This window comes from Lissotriton helveticus, chromosome 6 (assembly GCF_964261635.1).
Source record: "Lissotriton helveticus chromosome 6, aLisHel1.1, whole genome shotgun sequence".
Taxonomy (NCBI): domain Eukaryota; kingdom Metazoa; phylum Chordata; class Amphibia; order Caudata; family Salamandridae; genus Lissotriton; species Lissotriton helveticus.
In genome coordinates this window covers 1,858,879,710-1,858,901,853 of record NC_136067.1, presented here as the reverse complement: position 1 = coordinate 1,858,901,853, position 22,144 = coordinate 1,858,879,710, and the positions used below count along the sequence as shown (strand labels likewise).

Here is a 22,144-nt window from a genome sequence, read left to right as displayed (position 1 = left end):
GCATATCGATAGAGATCAACAATTGAATTGCTTTAAGGGCTAATCAATAGCAATGCGACTGATAGCTGAGCTGGGTCTTAGACAGTAATGGAAGCTCTCACTACAACAAGATCACAGCAGGAGAAACGTTGTCTCATTTAATCATATTCACTAACACAATAGACTGAAGTGCAATCCACGATGTAGACGTTTGCTGATTTCATTAGCTGCAACAGATACAGACAAGGAAGCGCTTATCACAATATAGTCCTACTGCAATAGGCAAGTAGTGTAAACCTGATAACATATCAGCATGTGGCAATGCTCATCATTACTGATATAAACTACGATGTGCTATTAAACTTTGCTGCCGACAACTGCTTCACAGGTTCTTTGAATTAATGGTTGGGAAAACGATTAACAATACCTCATTGGTTGTTCTTAACTTGCTCTCGTCTCGGTAAATTGCAGTTTTTCTCTTTGCTCTCAATCCACACTTTAGCGAACTGTGTCTGGTTTTTTTTTCTATTTGGATGCCCAGAAAAAATAGATAGACCCTCACTTAACAATAGCATATAATATTAATGAGGACCAAAATGTGCCGTAAATTTGACTTTACAAACAGTTATTTCCCCCAAAAATATTTCTATGTATTGCCACCATGTCAATTGTTGACTAATTGCCGCTATTTGAGGCCGGAAGAAAAGTACATGAACCAATACATTGTAAATGTTGAAAAATTGAAAAAACAATGTTTTACGTGATAATCGACTAGTGACTAGCTATTATTATAGTACTTGCAACATACATGGGTGAAGAGAAAGTTGATAGAAAATTAGAGCTGCGAGAAATTGGTCTCTACTAATGTATGTGTATTTATGACACAAAATTAAGCATGTGTCAGTAGTGCTACTGAATATCTAACCAACCCCAACATCACCCTCAATGGCACCATCATCTGCAGGCCCCCCCGGCCCCTGACCCCACTTCACTGATGCCATAGTAGAACTCATCGCACCCCAGGCGTTCGCATCCACCGACTACATCCTACTCGAAGACCTCAACTTCCACATGGACAACCCCAGTGACCAGAACACCGCCTCCCGTCTGGAGAACTTCAACAACATCAGTCTCAAGCTGCTAGTCTGTGCACTGACCCACACAGCTGGACACACGCTTGACCCTGTCTTCTCAGCCAGCGGGAACATCAGCTACAGCCCCACCACCGAACTCTCCGGGACCGACCACCTGTGTGTGCACCTCACTTTTGCCATGCCCACCGTACACCACCATCATCATTGCTCCCCACCTGTAGCAGCTGGATCAAGACCACCAATGAACGTCATGTCAACTCCCTCAGCTCAACCACTCCGCCAACACCAACGGACGCCAACTCCGCAGCACGCAACCTCTACTGTTTGATCTCCAACTGAGACAACACACTGGCACCCGTCAAGAAAAGACCAGGCAAACAACACTGCAAAAAGGCCAGCTGGTTCACTCTCAACCTCCACGAGTCCAGACGCACCTGCAGACAACTCGAGAAGAGATGGAGGAACAACAAAACCCCAGAAACCCATGCACTCTTCAAATCCACCATCAACGCACACCACTTCTGCCTGAAAACCACAAAGAAAATGGCCCTCCAAGACAGAGTCAACGCCAACGCACACAACAGCAAGGAACTCTTTGTTCCATCAAAAGGTTTGCCAGGCCCAACAGCAAGATCACAGACGTTCCCCCTCTCAAGACCTCTGCAACAAACTCTGCACCTTCTTCCACCACATGATCAGGAAGATCTATGACAGCTTCGACTTCCTAGTCCTGGCCACTACTCCCCCCAACATCGTACACAAATAAGCCCCATCCCAAAAGACCATGCTCTGCTGGACCCCTCTCACAACAGAGGACATGCTCAAGATCAAGAAGAGCATTCACTCAAGAGCCCCAACAGATCCCTGCCCATACCACATCTTCCACAGAGCAGGCGCCACCATCACCCCCCATCTTCGCTGCACCATCAACTGCTCCATCGAAACCGCCACCTTCCCAGACAACTGGAAACACACCAAGATCAACCCCCTGATGAAGAAGCCGTCCTTGGACCCAATAGACTTCAAGAACTTTAGACCAATCTCCCTCCTCCCCTTCCCAGCCAAGGTCATAGAGAAGGCCATCAACGCCCAACTCTCCTAGTTCATCAAAGTGAACCACGTCCTGGACACCTAACAATCTGGCTTCCAAAGCAACCCCAGCACAGAGATCGCACTCCTTGCCGCCACCAATGACATCCACTCCCTCCCCGACCGGGGCGAGACCGCAGCCCTCATCCTACTAGACCTGTCAGCCACCTTCGAAACCGTCTCCCACTGCACCTTAATCACAAGACTCCAAGACACCGCCATACGCGGTCCCACCCACCCCTATGGACCACTCACGCAACCTCGGCATCATACTGGACTCATTGCTCACCATGAACTGCCAAATCAACACAGTTTCCTCAGACTGCTTCCACACAATCCACCTGCTTCGAAAGACACTAGACCAGAACTGGAGGAGAGTCGTTCCCCTACGTCGCCGCCAAGACCTGAAATATCCAGCCCCTCCACCTCAGGCTATCAGCATAGCTGACCCAATTCAGGAAGGACCTCAAGATCCGGCTCTTTGAATGATCCTCCACCCAGTCCAACCAGCAGCCCCCTCACCCAGCACCTTGAGACCCTCACAGGTGAGTAACCACGATTTACAAACCCCTGATTAATTGGTTAAATGAACTTTTTCCTCACATGAGCTGGAAAAAGTTTTAACATTTTGAGGAAGTATGCATCATTTCCTGGGAAACTATGCAGGACTGATTATGACACGAGTTGTGGTAGAAATGTGTATAAAATTGAAACTAAGGGTCTGTGCAGGAAACATTGCAAAACGAAAACTGTATACAGAAAGTGGCCTGACCAGACAGTTATATAAACGTCACCAGTGTAACATGGTATGTTTTGACTAATAGATGCCTAACAGGAGTGCCTTTTTGCTAAAGTTAGAATAGTCATAGTGTGTATTTGATTGCATTGATAAGAGAACATGAAGATGCATTGGATGTTTAGGATTCTAAAATAATATCACCTCAATATCACCTCAAATGAAGTTATTTTACGAATTTAAAATGTTTTTGTACTCAGTGCCGAGTTTAATTTGTGTAGATTTCTTTGCATTTTTCGGAATCTATTTAAAGTTGAACATTTATGCGAGTACGGAGGAAACAGATGAATAAATTACTGATCTCCAGAAAGTGTTTGTAAATCAGTCGACACAGTGATGACACTTAGGGGCCCATTAGGATGTCGGGCGGATTGCCCCCGCCAGGCTGGCGGTAGCCACCGCCGGCCTGGCGGGGGCAATCCGCCCGACATCCACTCCCAAATGCCCCCCCCCATATTAGTATGGCGGGGGGCCGCGGCGGACGGAAAGACCGTCCGCCGCTTTTCCGCCCGGTCGCCTTGCTGCCGGGGCGGAAAAGGATTAATATGGTGGCGGTGTCTAACAGACACCGCCAGCCATATTATGATGGGCCAAATCGGATGCCTTTCCGTGGCGGCGATGCCGCCACGGAAAGGCATGCGGTCTTCACTCTGGGGGCCCGCAGAAGGAGGGGTGGGGGGGAGCACATGGGGGGTACCTGTGGTACCCCCCAGCATTTGCATAAACAAAGCAAATGCTTTGCGGTGCCTGCCGCTTTGTTATTGCAAATGCACGCATACATTTTTAACATTGTGGCGGGCGGTGCAGTGAGCACCGCCCGCCACAATGTTAAAAATGGGCGATGCGCCCGCCACTGTGGCAGGCGCATCCTAATGCACACATCAGGACCCCTGCCCTTAAGGCGGGCGGTCCCGTTTTCCGCAAGGGTGGCGGGTGGGTTAATGACCCCCTTGGAGTCAAAAATACTTAGAGTTTTTATTTTTTTATTAGTTTAATACCATAAAACATTCACGATAAATGAATTGCACAGACAGTTGTGTATCTATACATTGTAGATGGTAACTATGACAGAAAGAAAAATATATAGTTGACAGTTTTCGTAGTAGAATCTTACAGGAGACCGGTAATACACAAGTTATACACAATGGTTACCTGGAATACTGGAATATAAAACATGGAATAGGATTGTGACAGTCAGGACCACACAAGCGTTCTCACCATGTTCTAGGATCTGCATTCGTGCGCGGGCCATGTTCAAATAACATACAGTAGCGTATCTATGTATCATTTGTGGTGTCAATTGGGTGTGCAAAGAGATATGTTTTGAGGGGATTCCATATGTCCCTGGGTCTCGAGGCCAATGGTAGTAGTTCTGCATAGGTAGTCATTTGATCCTGCCAGAATAGCATGTCTTTAACCCAGTCCTTGAATTTAGGAGCCCTACCCCGTCCTCATCTACATGCTATTCTTCACTTAGCCAGTAGCAGCCCTTAGGAAATAAATCGCAGGTATCTCACCTCTATAGTCTCTGTTTAGATCAGAAGAGCGGTTAGTTGCAAAATCTGAATATGGGGTGATGTCATCTGTTGCAATGCTTCAAACATTTGTTTCCAATATTCTGTGATGCTGGGGCAATGCCAAGCGATGTGTAGAAAGCCTGCCTTTTCCGTCCCACATCTGTCACAGCGGTCGTTATCCTGCAATCTGCGCCTATACATCTTAACAGTTGTATGATATATGCGGTGCAAGAACTTATAATGTATAATGCGTAAGCGACAACTTGATGACAACAGCTCTGTCTGTTTACAGCAGTAGAGCCATTGTTTCTCCGTTACTGTCTGCCCCAAGTCTATTTCCCATTTCTCCCCTGCATCACAACATACCGGGGTTTGGTTGGAGTATATGTTATGGTATAGTGTGGACACCACATGTGAAGCTGTCTCATTGAGTAACAGCGTATGTAGTGTAGCCAACGTTTGTGGTTCTTGTGGATAGGATGGTGTGTGTTCTTTAATGCCTTGCCGCAATCTGACATATAAGAAAATGTCCATAGGTGAGGGTGCGGATGTAGCGGATATCTGCTGCCATGTGCGGAACTTCCCATTCAAATATAAGTGTCCCCAGGTGTGTATGCCAAAATTTTGTTTTGGTATGTTTAAAAACACCTTCTTGTAATACTGACATCTTGGGGTGATATTCTAGGGGAAGTGTAGGTGAGTATATCATAGGAAGGTGCAGGAGCATGGCTATACGCTGCCAAGTTCTCACTATGCAAGTGACTGCTGTAGGTTCGGTGTCTCTGGGTTGAGGAGTGCTCAACATGACTCCCTCAAGGGGTAAAAAGACTTAGATTTTGCAAAGTGATATAGAGATAGGCTGAAATAATTTCCAAAGTTTGAGAGACTACCTTTTATATTGCTTGTATTTGTTCTTAAACATCAACATGTTTATGCACATACGGAAGGGTGAAAACCCATGTGAAAATTCCATAATCTACACAGATACAGCATTAAAACCCCATTCACAGCTCACAGTTTACATGCTAACGGCCTGCGGAGGCCCATCCTATAGTCATGTAGTGTCATAATAAGGCCAGACATTGAGAACCCATGCCCTCCTGATGCCAACCTATGCCCTGGTGATGTCATCGGATCTCCATATACCTCCATAAAAAACACAAGAACTTCCTACATATGCCCATATACAGACATTCTGAGCCCTATTACCAAAGGTTGGTTTGGTCATAAACGTGAATTTACGATCTAATTTACATTTTTCCCGCCTGGCTGGAATTAACAAAGGCATTCCCGACAGGAGTAAATCCATTTACTACATTGGAATTTTGGAGACACCCAAAAACTTGTACGTTTGTCTGCATTCCTGAACTCCTTTCTAATCCATTTGCACGCTGGAAATGGTGGAAAATGTACTCCAACCAAGGACAGGAGAAATCCCCTTTCCAGATTGGTAGAGGAACAGATCACCCCTAGATTTGGAGGGGTGAAGGGGAAAGAATTGCTTCACATGAAAATCTTTTGTTTCCACAGAGAGGAAAAGAGTGTGTCTTTTCTTAGGGGTCTGCGTTTTACCTGTGCAGAGGTCTCAGCAGTGGGGATCTCCACACTGGGAAAGTAGGCACCTTCAGAATTTTTTTTTTGCCATTCCCAAAAGTAAGCCTGGAAACCTGCGCCTGGCACATCTTTCCAGGAATACTTTGAGTAATGTTTGTAAATCGAAAAAAAAAAAGTGGAGGCGTAAATCTCTGCCTGTACTATTCCCTTTTTGAGGCTGGGGCCCTACATGTTCGTGTATTGCTAATGTTTATCCACATAAAGCCATTATAAAACCCGGAATCCCCATCATATATTTGTGTAACACCTAGACGTGATTTCTGTACCAATGCACAAGGAAAGCAGGTGTACAGACATGCACTAAGCATGGACAGCAGCTGAAGGGTGAAAGATAGTGCAAGTGACATCCGTTCACTAACATAGAAATGACCTTGTGATTTGTGTCTCATGAAACAATTATAATGTAGACTGTTTTATTTAACATAAAAAAACTACAGTGCACACCCAGGCCCCCTCAATATTCATTGCCAACACAGCTCACTTGACATCTCTTCTGTAGTACTGCGTGTGTAATGCTCAATGGAACACTGCTCGAGGGTTCTATAGAGTACTGAGGGAGTCTGAGGGAACTCTGGAATTTAACGTGTGGCCGTTGTGACTGTACAAGATACTGTGAGGCTGTTTGTTTGCAATTCCGTCGTGAATACACTTCTGGAAACACTAAGGCTGAAAACAATCGTTATTTTGCTGAGCATCACTACTACATTATTATTGGCGACGAGGATGGGATTCTTCCCCAGAGACAGATATGCCGAGCTACACGATGAGGTGGAGGAATGGTACAAACTCTATCTGTCTTCTCAGTCCGTCGTTCTTCTCCTTTTCCTCCATACTGTGCAGCATACATGCCCTAGTAGACAATAGTGGCACAAAGATTACGTGCATACCACAGCCCAGTCATGGACCTGTGTCATGCACATATGTCAGCCACTCGAACCTAATTGGTGAGAAATTTAAAAAGTATAGGTCTTACGCACACACAAACATAGGGAGAGAGAGAGAGAGAACTTCGTCAAAGTTCGAAAGAATACCACAACAGGGTACTATTTGTCAGGTATAAATAAAAGACAAGGGCACATGAAAACAAATCAGCATTAGCAAGACTCATAAAGATTCCGAATTTGAAGGAAAAATCCAACCACGGGGTACAATTAACTAAGTTACCAGACGCACTTTACAAAAAGTTTACAACAGTGCTGGTAAACACCATGTAATTGACCACAACAAAAGTTGAGTGTCTTTCAGCTGTCATATACCATCCAATCCATATACTTTCCCCAAGCTTCAAGGAGTGATTCCTTCGTATACTAACAGCATTCTACCAGGGTCACAATATATACCGATGCCATGAGTTGTGTGCCAAAGGAACCTTCATCATTGCAGGCGAACCATCATGAATATATTGCAAGAGACAATGTTGAGCCAAATGCAGGAGATCACAACTCCATAGAATGAGCCTCGCCCAGGCCTGTTCCAATAATAAAGCTTGCTGGGTGTGTGAGGCCTCTATTTCCGAATAGGAGGATTCCCCTCCTGTGTGCCTTCACTCACGTACGTTTCCAACTGTCATTTGATTCTCTAACTCAGGGGAACTGTGTACCTTTTCTTTGACACCCAATAAAGAAGAGGCCACGTGCAGTTCAAATACATATCTCATTCAGAAGGTATTGTCATGCAATGCTATTTCCAAGCGAACTCACTCTCCCAACCAGAGGAATCTGGATAGAGAATTATAATGAAACACATCATGTTAGTCAGCGAAACATGCAGCTAAGAACATCACACAAACTACTGACAAATGGACCTCCCTTCCATGTCCACTGCCAGCCTGTTGCTCCTCACGACACACTTGAAACAGTCAGCTTATGCTGGACGTGTGCCTTTCGACCTATTAAAGTGCCACAACATACCTAACACTTCCGTGACCAAATTTAAAAAGTACAAAAAAAAGCTGATAGGACAAAGTGAGTAATGTTACCGATAGTACATGGCAGCCACATATATGATTTGATCCAGCCTCTTTAGGCATTCTCAGAAAATCACAACGAAGAGTATCCAATGTGGAGCCACGTCACAGTATAAGAAGATGCCACATGTTGCAACGGACACACAAGGCAGTACCGCAGTAAACACCACCAGTGACGCAATCGCTAGTTTCTGTGACCCATGTTCAACAGCCTCTTAAAAGGAGCAGAAAATAGCTATATAAAAGGAGAGAAAATGCCTGATTTAACACATTTGATGTGGTATACCATGCATACAAGAAATCCTGAAATGCTGGAACATTCCAGAGAAACCCAGAGAGTCCTGCTACATACAGTCCCAAGGGGGGGGGGGCATCTGCGAGTCATTCCATGCACAAGCAACACTCATTCATAAAGTTAAAAAGTTTATCCCACAAGATATGATAGCTGGCCTAGTGGCATCAAGTGGAGATAAATGTTTTGGCAAATGCAACTGCATCACACATTTCTGTGTTAGAAAGGGGAGAACTCTGTTCGCCTGTTTCACAAACAGTGATGACACAGAAGAGCAATGGAAACAAGGCGATGTGTAAGTGTTCATTTCAATAGCAAGTAGAAGATGTAACACAGGATTGTGAGAAGACAGTAAGAGACTCCCACTGCTCACAACTTGTATATAAGGTAGAGCTACCAAATACAAGACATGTAAGCAAGGTCCATCAGTGGAGGGTGCCAGAGTATTCTGCTCTACAAGCTGCTGCCACCTTCTCTGTACTTGGCGGGGCACAGACCTGCTCCAGGGCACAGGCCTGCTCATATTCCTTTATCTAAAAGGGGGAATCTCCTAAGCAGGAGGTTACATGGCGGCAAAAATTTGGTATACAAGTGTGACTAAAGTGAAATAATTGTTCTAAAGGACCTCCAGCATGTACATTCAGGGCTAGTCGGCAGCACTTAAATAGTGCTTGTGCTGAATGACATGAGCTTCTAGGAAGAATGCACTGACTCATTGTTACTTTTACTTGCAGACATATCCTCTAGCAACATGAACAGATCTGTGGCCCCAACTTCAAAACACAATGAAGCTGCTGGAAGACAAGACCGGTTGATGTGAGTAATGGTCTACGTCATGCATGTCAAAGTGCATGCCATGCACATACAATGGGTTCTCCTGTGTTGCCTTTAGAATATGCTGATGCACTGAAACATTGTCCCCTTCATCACTGTTGGAGATTGTATGCATGTCTAAGGCACAACATTGCTCTACGTACATCATGTATCCGTAAGCAGTTACCTTGACTATTGAGGAACTAAATGTCTAGTCTGTCACCACCCACATCCCTGTCTATCTCACTAGCTATTTACTTTGGAGGCATGAAGATGTCTGTCTGTCTTTCTGTCTCCCTAATTCTGTCACTGTGTTGACTGTGTTGACATGAGTCCACCATCAACTTTAACTTTGCTGCTCTGAATGTTTGCATTGGCCCACAACTTCACCACTCTAACCATCTACCATGGAATCATGATCATACCCATCTGTCTCCCCGTTCAGGATAAAGGTTTACATGGACCAACCAACAAATGTAACTTTGATGACACTTAATGCCTGCAGTGGCCCTATAACCTCATCAGTACTTTTACTAACAGATTGGATGAGGGAATTTGAGTGGGTTAGGAATGTATAAATATGAGTGCAGTCTTTCTTATATTAGGAGAATGGTTACAATACAAGAAATGTAGTTTATTTTCCATCGCTGGACACGGTTCAGCTCCAGCTAGGAACTAAGGATGCACAAGAGACACCACTGAGTAATTGATGTAGGGCTGCTGCAAGGGAAGTTCCGCCTAAGGTAGACATCAAGGGATGACAGGACCAAGAAGAGGACCCACTTGCAGAAGACAGCAAACACACCAGAGAGGAGGAAAAGCAGTCTTGGTCACAAATCAACCATGTTGTCAAAGAGAGAGTAGTAAATGCATGTAGATGACAGGTATCCAGCGTAGGTACAGATGGGTTGGATCCATGCCAGATGTTCAGGATAACCATTTACTATGAAAATAAACTCCATTTAGATTCATTATATGTGCATTTGTCTGACATGGATAACCTGAAAATATGATGTTGGAAATTCCTAATTTAAACTTTGACAGTGTATCTTATATTTCCACAATAAGTTAGCAGAGCATAGAATATAGCAGGAATGTGTAGCACTGCAATAGTATCAATATTCACTTAGAAGTTATTGATGTTAGCTGAGATGCATGATGACAGATATCTGCACAATAGACTAATGCTTTAATCCAGGAATCATCTTGAAGTTGGCAGCTTTTTGTGTTTGGAAAGAATCTCAAATCCAGTCATTGAAGTTTATCAGTCATTATACATGTACATTTGGTTGCCATTCAGAAATTGGGGCCTCATTACGATGTCGGTCGGAAAGGCTCCGAATGGCATTCGGATTTTCCTAACCTGTGTCGGAACCCAATTTTCCGACCGACTCGGAAACATTTTCGACTGACCGATTATGATAGAAGGAAACTGTTTGGTCATTCCGACTCAGTTCCGACCGTCATTCGGAAAATCCGAGTCGGTCGGAGACGATTCGTACAGCTCAATGGACAGCTTTTCTGACCAACCAATTATGATGTCGAATTCCGACAGCCTTTCCAACTAGGTCTGTCCAACCTGAAAAGGCTGTCAGAAACCGACTTTGGGGGCCTGTAGCAGGACCCCTTCCCTGGAGACCTCCAGTTGGGGCCTGTGGGGGTACCCACGTAACCTCTCTTTCAAACCTTGCACAGTGTGGCAGGCATCTTGGGATGCCCGCCACAGGGTGCAGAGTTTTCCGCAACCACCCCTTTTTGCAATGGGAGCCTGTGTTGTAGGTTCGGAACACAAGCTCCCATTAAAGTCAATGGGAGTCCGACCGAATGGTGTTCCTTACCATCATAATCGGCTGGTCGGACTCCCCTAACCTGAGTCGGTCGGAAACGATTCCAACAACGAGTCGGTCGGAATGCTTTCCCTGGTTGTAGGTGAGTATTGTCATCTCTGTGAGCCTGTGAGAATATGTCCTGAACAAATCTAGTGATGACATAGTACATGTAATTATGATAGTGTTTCATCTTGTCCCTGCTTGTGTCTCATGTCAGGGCTATTCAGCTGGGCAACTATAGTGGAGAGGATTTGCACCCATTGGAGGCTGATACCCATGCTTCCCTCACGCGTGTGGCTGCCCAGAGTGGCTGTCCCTGGTGATGGGGACAGGTCTGTTTCTAGTACACCTGATTCCTATTCAGGTTGCAGTCGGTATGACTTGATTTAGTGCCACAAGCTGTGCACTATGAGGCAGTAAACATAATCCTTCAGACCCTTCCATGTATCTCTGCACTCCCCTGCAGAACTGTGAGTGGATCAGATCTCCTCATCCAATGGTGCATCAGTGATACATCACAAATACATTTGCCACTCTTCCCATGTTACTGGCACTTCGAGGATGCAGGGTTTGTAGCAGTTTGAAACATCATCCAGGAGTGTAAAATACTTGCAGATGGCAGTGAAAGGGAGCATGAGACAGACTAGCAGCAAATTCTTTGCCTTTTTGGCGAATGCGCTTGACTCCTGCAGATCTCGTGATGGAAGACCAGGGAGAGCTGTGTTGCTTGCGTCCGCCACTAGCTCTCTTACTTGTGCTTCATTACATGTGCTTCATGAACAGAAGAGTGCCTCCATGCATAGTTTGTTTGATGCTGGCTAGATTGTGGTAGGACATCATTAGCCGTACATTTCATGCATAGACATTTCCACCATTCACCTGCAAACTCTACCAATCCCCAGTATTTTAAAGTATTCCTTGCAGTGATCAAGGTGATGACCTCTGAGGTGGGTGATTTACAGTGATGGAGTCTCACCCACTGCCAGCTTCTTTTTAAAAAGGATGTGAATTGTAGCCTTCAGGGCCCCCTTTTAAACTAAGGTTTGCTGCTGTGAAGCTGGGGTAAGAGACTCTGTGCAGGTTACACGTGAATAAGTGTACATAGACGCGTGCACCTGTGCATGCTGAGCAAGTAAGACTGATGTCAGGTTCAGCCTAGCAACTGTGCATAAGGAGTGCTATGGCACATGGAAACCAGATTTGGTTATGGCCAGTAAATGCCTTATGATTCAATTTGGAATCCAAACGGTTTTTGGCTGAAGTCTTTTACACTTTAGGGTGAGGTATGCCTAAATCATAAGTTTGATTGGCATGAGGTAGAAAGGCAAATGCCGTCATTTCCTACCAGTTCCTTGCTCACAAACACATATCCAACTTCAGCTTTACTTTCTATTTGTCCTTTATGTGCGTTTAAAGCTGGGCAAACTTTCCAATATTATTGATGAAATTCACAATGTAGCTACCCTGCTGGGCCTAGTTGTGGCATCCTTGGATTGGATAGAAACACCCAGCTTCTAGAACTCTCCACCATCACTTTTAAACCTCTATACGGTCAATTATAGTTTAGAAGGAGAGTAACAGCAGAAGAATAACAACATGGTTGTTGTACCCTTGGATTGGAACTCTGGACTTGTACTACTTGGACTTTTGTTGGTCTTTGTCTCCAGAGCTAGTGGCATTAGGTCCCTGCCTCTCTTTCTGGGACATTGGAAGGGTGACTCTCTATGGACCATGAACAAAGGGGGTCCCTTGGACCTCTGTGCACTGGCCCTGTTTGTGTGTACAACAGGAGATTGTACCCCAGACTCCGGCTGGTCCACAGGCACCTTGCAAATGCTGGAAGGGCTTGGAGTGCACAAGCAGAGACAAGGGTCTACTTTAAGGAACATAGGGTGCATCTAGAGTTAGACCACAGGTTAGATACCTATTAATGCCTGGAAAGGAGAGCAGGTCAAGACTCTTACAGGCTATTCCTGATGAACAGAAGACCAGGGGACCTGTGAGAAGCCATCATTAAAAAGTATTATATGTGCTGAGACCTGGAGGCCCCACAAGAACACTTCTGTTAACTGGAGAGTGCTACCTGGAGCAAAATGCACCAGACTGAATGAAGTCTATCAATCCCAGAAGGACCCATTGCCCTTTGGCAGCTTGATCAGGCGCAGCAGTGAGTGCCCACACAAACTCACCTCCGGGGAGCCCCTGTGCATGGTGTCCCCTGAGGGGATCAGGTGCGCCATTCTGCTGTTTCAATCTAATACCATATTAGAGGTGGGGATGTCTGCAAAGCAGTCAACATAGTTGTTGAAGACAAAGGGTGCAGGTCTCCAGCCCCAGGTGAGCCCCTGGGCCTAAGACGTGTAGCCTATCCAGGAGAGGTTCCCCTCGAGGGCATTGACACTGAGAGTGCACGCCAGCACACTTTCCTGCTCCCCTTGCCCTTGTTTGTGGGGTGAGGGGAGTGAATAGCAGGTGACTTCACCAGCTGTCATGAAGGGGTAGAGGCAGCTAGACAGCACAGCTCTTGCAGCCTGCTGGGCAGTTTGGAGAAGCAGCAGCAGGTTACCATGTGATTGCTGGGGGCACCGACTGAAAACACACCTGCACCAATAGGTGCATCAACCATTCTGAGAAAAAGAAAGTCGGCAGCGGATTAATTTTGAAACCCAATAGGAAAACGCTACGAAGCTGTACTGCAAAAACACCTCTGGTTAGAGAAGCGCCCCATAACGCTTTGGGCGCTTATAAAAATGTTCCTCTTGTTTCTTTGTTTAATCCTGGAGAGGATATACCTGATTTCTTTGGTCTGCCTAGAGTTGCACTAGGAAACAAACCAGACTAACACAGTCCCTATAATTGTATAGCAGCTGTACAACTAATGGTTGAAATAATCGCTCTGAGTCTAGTTTCCTCTTTTGTAAATAGTCACAGCTGAAACCTGTGTAGTTCACTTAATTGTACACGTTTTTGTTTCGCTCACTATATCACTTGGGACACATTGCACTTTGTATAGTATATGTATGTCGCAGTCAAACTACAGTATTATTTGTTTTCATTTTGAAATACAAGAAAATGTTTTGAACCAGCACAGTTGTGTGTCTCTCTTTTCCTTGCCACCCTCCCTCCAATGATTGAATTGCTATTGAGCTTGATATATTCATTAAGTAGCAGAAAAGTAATATGCCACAGGAACCTTTGTTTTTCTGGATAAACGCATTGCCCTGGTTCCGTTGTGAGTAGGGTTTCCCTTGTTCTCTTTTTCGCTGCCTAGAGTTGCAGCATGTCTCCCAGGTCCCCCGCATGATGTCTCTCAGGTCCCCCGCATGCAGTGAGAAGAAGCAGCAGTGGAGGTGCCCTGAGACTTGAAATTATGACCCTGGGAGAAGTCTTTCTTTTTTTGGTTAAGGGCTGCTTGGGGCCTACCTACAGTGTGCTCTAGGAGGGACTTATTGCATTTCTGGATCCTTAGTGGGCGCTAATTAATCTCGTTCAATAACAGAAATAAGACATGTATTGAAATATTCCTTTTCTAGTACTCTGTGTTATTGAAAGTGTAGAAAAGCTTCCAGGTTTTGAGTTTTAAACCGTTCGGTGCTGATGACGGCTCCCGGCCGTCATGAGTTACGGTGGGCGTGTGCTGATGACGGCCGGGAGCCGTCATGACCACGCCCGCGATCGGAATGTGCAGCACATCTGCGGAATTCCGGACACAGCCAGGGGGTTATGTAGAATCTAAATATGTACATATTTGTGGTAAAAACCTGAAATTTTTAATAACGACAAAATACTTTTATTCTATTGCCGAATGTCTCGAGACACCCTGTGACAAAGCCAGCAAGCCTAGTTGGTCTTCTAGTGAACAAACTGTTAAAGGTGCCTCAGAGGTATGGGGTCTAGTCCATATTTATAGGGTTACTCGAATATTGTGACCTTTCTTTAATGAAAACCCACAGTACTTTGTAAAGCTCTGTAGAGGATGTTACCTTTGGTTTTTCCACCCGCATTTTGCATATAATGAAAGCAAGGGGTAGTGGTGGCACAAGGGGTAGAAGTGGGCAACGTATTAGCAAATTTAAGGTATAAGAAAAACTGAGTCTTAGTGCCACTCAGGGTAACAGGAACACCCCTCTACCTTAAGTGTTAATGCATGGTTCTCTAAAAAGATTGATGTGCTAAACTTAAAACAAACAATTGTACCCTGGCACTCGTAATATATTACTTCTACATTATTGATACAATTTGAAGCACAAATTCTTTATATTTTATAGGTTGCTCAAATCACATGAAACTACAATGATTAAATTGTACTGGGATATAATAGTTTGTGTGATGTCTACTCAAAACATAGAATCAGGCGCATACAATGTTTTCAGATTGGCATTTTGAGTTGGCAAATACGTATACATAGGCTTGATGTACATTCAGAGTACATTATTCATACATTTGTTGTAAAATGTAAACATTAAATGTTATACAGTTTAGAAACGATGGTCCAATTCTTGTTGCTGGGAGAACAAAGCAGCCTGGTGAAGGAGAAACATGACATGTTTTGTTACATCCGTAACTTTTTCAAGGCTTTAATTCATGAAGGAATGGATCCTCAATGAATCATAAAGAGTTGACCAGTGTCGTGTTGTTGTCGTGCCGTAAATGGGTAGCAAAAAATTGTCCTTGTATGTGATGGGGGAAGTCTGTTAATAGCCTTCAGATGTCGAGGGCCCGCCACTGGGAGAGAATTTGTAGGTATCTCATATGGTCTAGGTTTCTCAAGTATATAGTTCTTGGCAAGGGTAGCATGATATAAAAGCACAAAACTTTTGAATCCAGGAGTCGGATCGCCAAGTAATAAACAATCCCTCTCTGCGCATAGGATGTCATCTCACTAAGATACCTACACATTCTCTCCAAGTGGCGGGTCCACAACATCTGAAGGCTATTAAAAGACTTCCTACAGCACAAGAGTTAAGGCAATATCCAGGATGTACCATTTTTACATGATGATTATGTAATAAAAAGAAAATCTAAATGGAGGCCCTCAATCAAGTCGTGGACCTCCTGTGCATGTTTGCTAAGAGAATGGGTGTTAATGAGCCTGCCTAATAACCAGTTGGTATTAAGGTGTGGGAATAAGTATTGGTAAAAGACATCTCTTTTAACAGAACAAACTCGTCTTTCCACATGATTCAAGAGAATGGACCCTAAATGCGAGATGGGTCCCAAACGTGGCCACAGTGAGGAGTAAAGTGCTTAAGATAATTCAAGAAAGCTGAGAAAAGTGAATGGGCATTACCTGGGGTACCACGGGCAAGGGGTCTGACGCTGGCCGCGATCCTGCCTACACAGCCGCTGCACGCATCTGCTGCGTGACTGTGCTGCTATCGACATATGAGGGCTATGAGCCTTCACACGCTCCGCCCACCTATTTTCTGATTGGCTCCCCTGGCAATTCAGGAAGTGTATATTGGCACCAGGAAAAAAAGTAGAAGCTAATGCAGTAAGTTTGAAAAGGAAACAAAGAAACTAAATTCCCAAAAAAGAGCTTAGTGCTTCTAAAAAAAATAGCAAAACCAAAGGGGATGATGGACGGAGTGTTGCAAGCACTCACCCCCAGTCAACTGATCCGGGTTTAATCCATCATCATTCTTTAGCTCACTCTACCACCCCAGTTCAGACATGGCCATATGCAAATCAGTCTGACCATGTGCCTCATGGGAACAGTCCAGCCCAAACTGCCAAACCTTGTCTCCCCTGGCCGGGAAACAAGCATCCTGGGACAGGTTCCTGGCTAAGGAGTTTGGTATCAAGGTAGCCCTATGGGAGGGTGCTGTGTAGGTAAAAAGTAGGACATGTGCCTTTGTTGTGTGGCATGTCCTGGTAGTGACAAACAGCCTATTTGGTTTCTCACTGCTGTGAGGGTTCCCTCTCATAGGTTTGCATTGGGAATCGCCTGATATGTGCTTCAGTGGTAATTTCTAATAAGAAAGGGGTAGTGTGGCCATATTTGGTATGTTTGGGATAGCAGTGTTAAATCCTGCTTAATGGGGAAAGCAGATTTGTTACTAATATTTAGAAATTCTTCTTTTAGAAGTGGGCATTTCTGTGTGGTTATGGCTCTTTGTGCCCTGCCTGGTTGTGTATTCACCGTCTGGTTTAGACTGACAGTAGAAGAGGATGTTCCATCACTCTAGATAGTCACAAGGTGGGTTGAGGTGTGTCCAGCCTTTCCTGGGTGACTCAGCGCTGGGCTGAATTGACCTTGGCTGCATTTAGGGTGGTGGGAGGAGTTTCTCTTGTGCCTGAAAAGGCCTGGTTTGCATTTACAGTGGTGGGAGGAGTTGCACCTGCACCTGAATAAATAGGGCTGTGTCTGACTTTCACAATGCTGACTCTGCCCCCCTGTTGTGTGTCTGGAGCTAGGGCTAGGGATTGAATGGGGGTGTTGTGCACTTCTGAAAGTTATTTGAAGTGCCCCCAGAACAAAGACTTTTGAACTATAAGTACATGGCCTGTGACCGCATGATTTTAGACACTGCACAGACTTGTAACTAGACGCTACTGCCTCTACAAACTGCTCTTTACCAGAAGGAACTATTCTGCTGTTAGGAAGGATCGCCATTTGGACTACATGCTTTGCTGGGCTGACCTGCTGTTCACTGATTACGGGGCTGCTGGAGGGAATACCACTTTGCACTGCCTTATGTACTGGTCTACAGCATGGTCCCCTGTCCCTGGGCCCCCAGTGATCTGCCAGGGTTGAGTAGCCTGCGTCTACAGCATGGTCCCCTGTCCCTGGGCCCCCAGTGATCTGCCAGGGTTGAGTAGCCTGCCCTGTGCTGCGGGAAAATCAGCGCATGAAGGGCGCTTTCCTGTTTATTTTTACAAGACCGTGGTGAGTGCTTTGGTGCTTTCACTTTGAGGCAGAATCCCCCTTCGTTTCCGTCCTTGGGCCCCAAGTGAGCGTTCATCCCGCTTAAAGTTCTGGGCTGAGCCCCCACCCCTTTGTGTGTAGAGCCCGAGTAGGATCTCACTAGCCAGCACGGCAGCGCATCCGCGAGACCAGCTTGAAGGTATGGAGCATTACTAAGCAACCAGTGCCAACCAGAGTTCCCAGCGTTACCCAGCAACACCCCAGGAGGCTGAGGAAGACAGGAGCGCCATCCAAGGTTGCCCAGCCAGGGAGCACCGCCAAAGAGGAGTCCCCAGCCGAGGCGGCCAGGACGTGTGCCGGCCAAGAACCCAAGGAGGAGCAGGCCGCATGAGTCCGTCTGCCCTGTCCCCCTTCGAGGAATTCCATTGGCAGCATTTTTCATTTCCCCATAGCAGTCGGCGAGGCCCTGGAGGGCTCTGGACATGCTACAACCTTGCTGCAAGGCCGCCTGACCCTGTAGTTGCTCCACGAGTTTGCGGACTGATATGAGGCATATGCGGGAGACCCAGGGAGGTCTCCCCAGATATGCTGGCGTGTGTGAACATCCCCCATGTTGGTGCATTCCAGGGGGGGTAATTGCCAGGGAGGTAGCAGGACAGGGTAGACCCACGATGAAGGTCCGACCCTGTGGAGGCTACCAACTACTGAAATACCGATATAAGAAGCACAGAGGCTCCCGTATCATACATGGAATCTGTAGCGCATAGAATGCAAGAGACGTGCAGATGCGCTGCCTCCATGGGTTTCCTGTAGAGCCCCCTCGAGACCCTCCTTAGCATCCCTCCATTGGCTACCTATTAGCAAGAGGATTGTTTTCAAAGCTCTACTATGGTGCCATAGGATAATCCACCAAAAAGCGCCGGCCTATATGTCGGATCTGGCATCCCTGTATGAACCGAACAGATCCCTCAGATCTAAAGGAATGGGCCTGCTCAGAACATCTCGCCCCAAAAAAAGCCAGAATGGGAGGCAGATCCTTCCGTTCTCTTGCAGCCAAGCACTGGAACCTCCTTCCTACGGACATCAGGCTAGAGACCAATGAGGCCTCTTTTAGAAAGCTGCTGAAGACCTTTCTATTTACTTCATAATGGTACTCCTTTTCTCTCCTCATAATATGCTCTCTCCACAGCGCGGGGACACGCCGGGAGGCGTCACCAGGCGCTTTATAAACCCCTTTAAACTAAACTAAACTAAACTTGTAGAAGATTTACCCAATAGGTTTAGGATGGTATTGATATGGGAATTCCTATGTTTTGGGTACATTATAAAAATTGCTTCACATTTGTACCCTGGTGTAAAGGGGGTATTTGGGATGATGTGCACGATGATAATGTTGCCCTAATGTTTTAATGATGGGTGCAACTCACCAGTATTTACTTATGTGCACTACCTACACTGTTATAACCATTGCCTTATGGCAAGGTGACTTATGATCTAAGCGGTGTCATGACAATCGCCTGCTTGGCGAAGTGATTTATGTGATTGTGGTCTAAAGTGTTTTATATACAATACAAAGGATATTTTAAATAGCCTTGTGTGGGGTCTCTTTTTGTGGTGTGCTTAGTGTGTCACGGATGGATTTGTGTGTTGCGCAAATGCTAAACACATTGATTCTGGGATAAGCCTGACTGCTCTGTGTTAGACCTGACACCTTTTGGCGTGATTCTTCCCCCATATTTTGCCTCTGACTCATGTGTTTTGATGCTGTGCTGGATTTCGTTTTTGCTGATTTAGATGTTTTGGACACTCTGCCACTGCTGATCAGTGTCAGAGTGTAAGTGCTCCTTCTGTAAATTGTGATATTGATTGAGTATACCTAATTGGCATATTTGTATCACCACGAAGTCCCTAGTAGAGGGCACTGTGTGTGCCAGGGCTGGTGATGACAAATGCTACTAGTGGGCCTGCAGCGCAGATTGCGCCACCCACATGAGTAGCTTTAAAATGGTGACTCAGGCCTGCCAGCGCAGAGCCTGTGTGCAGTCAGTGACTGCCATGTCAGCCTGGCCAGTGTCCCCACTGGCTAGGCCTAATCCTTCCCTGTCTGTGCACATCAGTCACCCCTATGGAAGGCTCAAGGTACCCCCCTGGGCAGGGTGCAGTGTATGGATAAGGTAGAGCATGTGCTAGTGCAGGTACGGCTGCAGAGCCCCAGAGGAGAGGGTCGGAGCCATCCCGGGGATGAAAGGGCACATCTGCCTGCCTGGGAGGAGGGAGGAAGGAATGCCAGATAAGTGCTGGGCTGCGCCTGCCTACCTCCCCCCACATTAGCTCTCTCCTGGTGGTCAACTGACACCACTGGCCCTGAAGCTGACAGGAAGAAGAAAACCAGAGACACCTCAGTGCTCCGCAACCCCCAGAACTGGTTTAGACTGGACCCAGGGCCTCCATGCACAAAGAACTTCAAAGACATTGGGGGGTATAAGGAAAGGACCCCTGTCTGCAGAGAGTTAGATTCTGAAATTCTGCAAGCAATAAGGAACCCTCGCTGGACGGAGGACAGCTACAGAACTGAAGGAAGACTGCCTTGCTGTGTGCTCTAAGGGCTGACTTGTTCTGCTGTCCACCTGGAAGCTAAGGAGAAGAAAGGGACTTTGCTGTGTGCTGTGACCCTGCCTACTTGAAACTGCCAAGACTCTGCTGTGTGCTGTGTCTACAACTGAATCTCCAAGGGCCTGAGAAGAGCTGGCCTCCTGCTTGGAACCCAGGGCTAAAGGTTCCTAAAGCTATCCCAGAAAACAGCTGCAAAATCGTGCTGTTGGGACCCGAGACGCGTGGTGCTGGACTGCGGAGCGTGAGGAAGGGATCGGTGTGCTCATCGGCACATTAATCGTGAGGGTTGGAGGCTTGTGGAGCCTCCCCTCGTGAAATCTGCTCCCAGGTGGTGGCAAGGTCGAGAGGGGGGTCTAGGTCTGACCAGTGCCCTTTAAAACCCTCTGCCGCCAAATCACCGTCGCAGCCCGGGGCCAGGATCACCTCGAGAAGTGACCGTTCGTGACCAGGAGCTGCGGGGCCGAAGATCGAAGCCGCCGCGCTCCCATTGGTCGAAGGAGCCGAGCCCCCTCACCAACGCCGCGACGGGATTGGCCCGTGCGGCGTAGCATCATCAGCGTCCTTGTGCCGTGATTGGCCGAGCTTGCGGAGCGTCATCGGCGAGGCCGCGCTGCCATTGGTTGGCGGCCTCGCGCTCAGAGGGGCTCGACTGAGGGCCGCGACCGGATTGGCTGCCTCCGCTGAAGCTGCGGGAGGTGCCGAAGACTTGCCCAAAATCACCGCCGGGACCGGGGAAGAGCTCGGACCCCGCCGAGGGACTTGGAAGCGTCCCGCACCCCTGGCCAGCCGTCCCTCCATCAGGTGAGCTTCACCGCCTCCCCCGCCGCTCGTTGGATTGTCGAGAGCGGGCGGGAGAGGAAAGGGGACCGGCCGGGGCGGGGACGCGTGCAGTCTGCACGGCTGGTGCGCAGTGGTGCGCTTGAGTCCCAGGAAGACGCGAGGCTGCCCCGGGGACGAGAAAGAGTCCCTGGGCCTCGCGAGGGAGTGGAGGAACAGCGCTAGAAGCCCATAGCGATAAGTACATGTGGGCCATGGGTTTACTGCTCGTCTTGAGAGCCGTGGGACTATAAATCAGTGGCCATATTCTTTTAAGTGCTGATTTGAGAGACTAGAGACTATTTTTATTTTTATGCTGAGAACTGCCTATTTACAAGACCTACTAAGAATTAAGTGCAACATGTTTCTAAATGAAGGGTTTATCGTGCAACTGTTTGATTTACCTTGCTGAAACTAGATAAAATATTATGTTATATATACTTACCTGTGTGGTCTCAGTTTGTGGTGGATTGGGAATTATTGTTGTGTTAAGTGCAAATGTTATCCACATTGTCTCCGAGTTTAGCCTAGACTGCTCGCGCCATGCTACCTAGAGGGTGAGCAGGGGTTATCTCAGAGGGTTATTCCGTCGCCCTGACCGGAACCAGGGGTCCCTACTTGGGCTAAGGTACTTACCTCTGCCAACCAGAGACTCCGGGTTCTAACATTGGTGGCTCGCGGTGCGGATTTTGAACTAATAATTGCACTTGACCTGCAGTGATTTCTTGTACATCACTAGTCTAGTTTAGCGGAACAGGTTGCGCAGGATTTTTTTCTTTTTGGTGAAACCTTTTTAGTTGAAAAAGGGTAGGAGGTACCATGTCTCAGAACGCGCAAAGCATGAATGCAGAAGGGGAA

The 22,144-nt window shown here is 46.6% G+C and overlaps 1 protein-coding gene across 1 annotated transcript in view; it reads left to right on the top strand.

Moving 5' to 3' along the window:
* The window catches only part of ESRRG (estrogen related receptor gamma), a 702,537-nt gene that overhangs the window by 435,781 nt on the left and 244,612 nt on the right, over positions 1 to 22,144 (top strand). Inside the window, exon 2 of the mRNA XM_078649784.1 lies at positions 9,082 to 9,163. Within this exon, the coding sequence (XP_078505910.1) occupies positions 9,099 to 9,163 (65 nt within the window). The 5' untranslated portion in view covers positions 9,082 to 9,098. The remainder of the gene's footprint in view (positions 1 to 9,081; positions 9,164 to 22,144) is intronic.